The following is a 5084-nucleotide window of genomic DNA, read 5'->3' as shown; positions in this document are numbered from 1 at the left end:
AGAGAGACGGCACGTATTGCTCTTCCCCAACCACTTTGTGGTGCAGTCCGGATGGAACTCGTGCCCGCGGCAGGACGGCATGACGGTGACCTGCTCGCTGTCCTCGAAGTTTTCCAAGCAGATTGCGCACCCGGCCTGTGACGCCGCCGCACACCCTTCCGCGCGCCATGGCGTGTTAGTTTTAAATCTGTTCTGTCGTTATATAGCCCGCTATAGCCTTTCGAGGCATGATGTCGTTATTTGTGTTTATATATAATTTAGTCGTTATATCTTGCTATAGTCTGATTTAGCTCCGCTATTAACTATTTTAAACATATACCGTTAAACACCTTAATCCCCTATTTAAAACACTGCGTGAAAGGCTTGCTTCTCCAGGCCGGAGACCGCCACGCGCGCCGGTCGCGGGGACGAAGACGGTGCCTTCCTCGCGCCACCGCCGCTATGCGCTCCTCGTCGGACACCAGCTAATAACAAAAACAAATCTTGCTCTGAGGAGAGATCTCCTCGCCGCCTATGCTTAGGCCTTGTTTGTTTAGTTCTGAAAAGATTTCGGAATTCGGTACTGTAGCACTTTCGTTTGTTTGTGGCAAATATTATCCAATCATAGACTAACTAGGCTTAAAAGATTCATCTCGCGATTTACAGACAAACTGGTAATTAGTTTTTGTTTTCATCTATATATAATGCTTCATGCATATGTCCTAAGATTCGATGTGATGAGGAATCTTAAAAAGTTTTTAGATTTCGGGGTGAACTAAATAAGGGCCTTAGGTCGTCGTCGAGAAACTCTGCTTCTTGTACTTCTTCTGCCTGTTCTTGCATGTGGCGCTGCCCGGATGGGGATGGAGGCTGAAGATTCCAGAGCAAATTAAGAGCCATCTGCGCACTGCGTCATGCCAGTGTCGATGGTGAAGGTCAGGAGCGCTCCATGGCTTCGTGAGCGGCCAGCAGCGCCGGTGGAGAACAGCCAGAACCCTAGGACAGACGGACGGATGGATTAATATTCATGCATGGATGGAGGCGTTGGATTGTTATATATCCTGCTGCCCTGTGCCCGGCGGGCGACGGTCCGGGCCCAGGTAGAGACTAGAGAGTCGAGTGTGCGAATATTGCATGCATTCGGACTCGTTTAGCGTGCGAGAAAAAGAGGAGCTTTAATTATTTTTTTTTTCGTGCAATCAGACAATGGGTTGTATAGCAGCCCAACGACCTTGAGCGAGAGAATCCAAACTTCAGAGAAGGTGCGGCTTGTTCAGTTCTTCATGGGGAATGCAAAATATAAAATGTCAACTACTTTAAAATGATGAAGGACAAAATGTTAAAATTTTCAAAGTTATATTTAGTTTCAACCAAAATGTAGAATCTATTGCTCTCATTATGGCCTCTTGAGGCTCTTTTGGTTTTTTGGCCTCTTAAGGCCAAAATCTAAAATGGAGAATAACAACTATTTTACCAAAAAAAATTGTATAGTGTTTAATTCTATTATGCAAAATGATGGACCAAAACTCAGAATTTTTTAAGATAAAATACAAATAAACACCCCCTTATTGATTGGCCTAGTCACAATATTAGGAGATCATGTTCTGCTTCTTGATGAACACGGGGGCAAGGCGGACGGGGATAGGCTGCGCCGCCATCAGCGGGCACAACATCGAGGGCGGGGTGCACGTGCGAGGTGGACAAAGGTGGGCTGCACTGGCGTCCGGATGCGCGCCTCCGTCTGGACATCTATGCGCTAGCCACACCCATTTTTTTCACATCTCCACTTCAATCGAATTGCAGAAGTTGGCTGCCTCAATATTATACCCCCTTCACTTCTTTGGTACAAATAAGCCTAACCGCTACAATTTTGGCCCAACTTTCCATATAAAATGCATCTATATCATCAAATTAGTTTTGTTGAATTATAGATGTAGAGTCTATTTGTTTGTTGGGCTCGTGGAGCCCAGCCAGCAATCCTAGCCTAGGCAGCTCAAGCCTGGTTCCAACAGGCCAACATGCCCTTATTTGGTTGAGTGGGCTGGTTAGGATGGCCTGGGCGAGATCGTGTTTGGCCGGCTTGCATAGCTGAGCCCGATAAGCCTACAAGCATATGTTTGGTTGATTGCAAATCATTGGGTGCCATCACCGTTTTTCCTGCATCGGTAAGCTTACCACCCTCACCCGTACTACTTACCAGTACTTTGCGCCGACACCAGACCATTCCCTCACCTCTCTCACCACCATTCGTCTCCCTCTCGTCTGCCGCCCTCTCCTCCGTGGTCGCCGTGCTGTTGTTCCACCGTGCCCACTCCGATGGCCAACCAAGCTCCTACCGATAGCTCCAACACCTTGCGCCGGTCTCTTCGATGTCTCAATGGAGGCACAGGGTACCCCTACGTCTCTGAGACGGAGTCGCCGCCGCGTTCTCCACCCGCTAGGGACCCGAGTGTTGACCAGAAATTGAGGAGCCAAACGGTGCAGGAAGATGGCGTTGACTCATGCGACTCCGCCGACCATAGTGCGAGCCAGCAGATCTCCGAATCCCAGGCAAGATTACTCCCTGCCCGTCATCCCCTAGGGTTTCAATTGATACCTCCAGATCCCCTTTTTTCTGTCAAAGACCGCTCAGATTGACTACTACATGCAAAATGGAACACTTATTTGGTGCTTATTTGCTTGGTATTAAGGTAGATTTGACCGACTTGAGATTTTTCGTTTTCACAATAGGATAATATATAGTGACATTTCAGTCCATGATGTTGTGTATGCCTATGATTGGAGTGGTATGAACTTTGTGAAGCTTTCTAGGTGTGCACATGGGTGTCATGCTGTTCTCAAGAAGTTTCCTTTAATGGCAAAAAGGGGATCAGACGAGTGAGAAATTGTAGTGACATGGAGGTCTCTGAGATGTGCTTTAGAGGAAGTAACTATAGTTAGTGGGTATATGAACAATATAGAAATAGGTAATAAATAATAATATACAACTAAAAATTCTCCTGCATTTTAGTATTAAAACCACAATGAAATCAATCTATCATATGTATAAGGGTGATGATTTTCAGTTATTTATGAAACCTCTGTTCTTATGAGTTATCGATCATCTACTCCACAATTGTTCCCTTCTCTTCGGTTACCTAGTATTGCTTCATTTAGGTAAATGGTTAAGGGGGTGCTTTCATTGGGATTCTATACTACAATGTTATGCTGTGCTCATAAAGAATTATTTATTCATTGCTGGTGTGACTAAATGTTACTTTACCTTCATGTTTTGTTTAGTTATATAGTACTTTAATGGTAACATTCATGATTCATGTGCCAATAATTTTTTTATTTAAGTGACCTACTAGTGCAGTCGCCCTTTTAAGGGTCACAATAATTGATATGTTCTCATATACATGTTGCGCTTGATATACATATGTTAAATTGAGTTTTTCTAAATGGATTAACTTTTCCTCTATCCAGTATTACACTCACAGGGATTACACACATACCTTCCGCTCCAAAAAGGAAGTTCAACACATTCTAGACACTGGAGAAGTTAAAGGGAAAGGGCTTCTGCAGAAGGTGTCTATATCCACATTTGTAAACCCAGTATATTGATATCTTGATCTTTATGTAATCAATTTATGTTCTCATTTCCTGCAGAAGTTGGATGATGATCCTAGTGGACAGAGTTCAGGTAATTTTGAAACAGTTGTTACTGAACATTTTGTGTCCATTGTTATTACACTAGCCTGGGTGGAATGTGTATGGGTGGGGTGGGCGTACTACATTAATTTGAACTAGTTTCAATCTTTTATATATAGCATATAGCAGTAAAGTCTTTTTTTAGAGGAGCATAGCAGTAAAGTCAATAATGCCAAGGTTGAGTTAAACTTTACATCGCATTATTAAGTATTATTTGAACTTGTTAATATAGCAGAAAAGATGCCAGTGAATCATCATTTCATCATGTGCAGGTTCAAGGCGTTCAACCAAAAGAACCATGTTACAGCCTGCAAACAATGATCCTCCTAAAAGGCCAACAGGTTTATTTCTAACAAATAGTCTTTAGCTTCATGTTAACAATCTGCCTCAAATTACATTCCTTTTTTTAGTAACATTGATTGATATCTTTATTAAGCGTGTAAGTAGTTACGAAAGATTTACAAGTGCGCAAGCGAGCGGACGATGCCTCGGCACTCTGTCTCGTTCAAACAGTAGTAAATATAAAGTGCACCAAGATAACAGCAAATAAGCTGACTGCCTTAATGTACCAGACTAGCAGTAAAGCGATAGGCCTATTTTCTCCCTCAGATATCCACCAAACGTCTGAGACCAGATTTTATCTGTCTTGAGGAAGCCCTCAAATCACCATACCCTTTGGGATTGTGCCTGAAAGATTTTGGCATATGGAGGAAGCAAACCATTCTTTCTCTTGTGAACCCCAGCAGTATATGAAGATTAGATAGGCCGAACCTAATATCAAAATGGTATGTATTTCGTAAATGTCACATTGAATATTTGAGGATAGCTTCATGCGGAAAGATGAGCAAACCAAAGGTTGTCAGAAATCTATTTATTGCCCATGTTTTCCACCACTAATTTGTATATGATTAATAATATCTATAATATATACATATTTTACTGGAAGAAATCAAAAAAATTTAACCGAACTGTTGTTGGTATTTCGTCTTCTTACACCAATCCCATTTGAGCATAAAAGTTCTACTAGTGGTTAAGTGTCCATAGTTCTATAGATTCCAGTTGGAATCTTTCGGCGTTCTCGAGTTTTAAATGAACCTTATTCACAAATTTTCCTTCTTATAAATAATATGATACGCTTTTCCAGTAGCATTCTCTCTGATTCAATCCACTTACAGCATATGCAGATTATTTAAGAAGAACCAATGTTGGTGGAATTTTCCGTTATTCAAATGAGGACGGTCCGCCTGGCTTTTTGTAATCCTAGATGGAAGATACATTTGGTAACTTGTTCTATTCAGGGCACAAATAATCAGATGGCATGTAACTCTTTGTGCTGGTGAGAATGCTTCAAGTACTAGTTTTATCTCCTTCTGGTATGCTCTATGCATGCAATTAATAATAAAAGGATTGCTTTC

At 42.1% G+C, this 5084-nt stretch overlaps 1 protein-coding gene across 1 annotated transcript; it reads left to right on the top strand.

The window, feature by feature from the left end:
* Window positions 2204-5084, top strand: LOC110435282. The gene is made up of 5 exons (XM_021460706.1): window positions 2204-2529; window positions 3445-3546; window positions 3628-3661; window positions 3942-4010; window positions 4845-5084. The coding sequence occupies exons 1-5, from the start codon at window positions 2296-2298 to the stop codon at window positions 4925-4927; spliced, it is 522 nt and encodes a 173-aa protein (XP_021316381.1). The 5' UTR covers window positions 2204-2295; the 3' UTR covers window positions 4928-5084.

This window comes from Sorghum bicolor, chromosome 5, assembly GCF_000003195.3.
Source record: "Sorghum bicolor cultivar BTx623 chromosome 5, Sorghum_bicolor_NCBIv3, whole genome shotgun sequence".
In the NCBI taxonomy this organism is placed as follows: domain Eukaryota; kingdom Viridiplantae; phylum Streptophyta; class Magnoliopsida; order Poales; family Poaceae; genus Sorghum; species Sorghum bicolor.
This window is presented reverse-complemented; position numbering and strand designations above follow the sequence as displayed.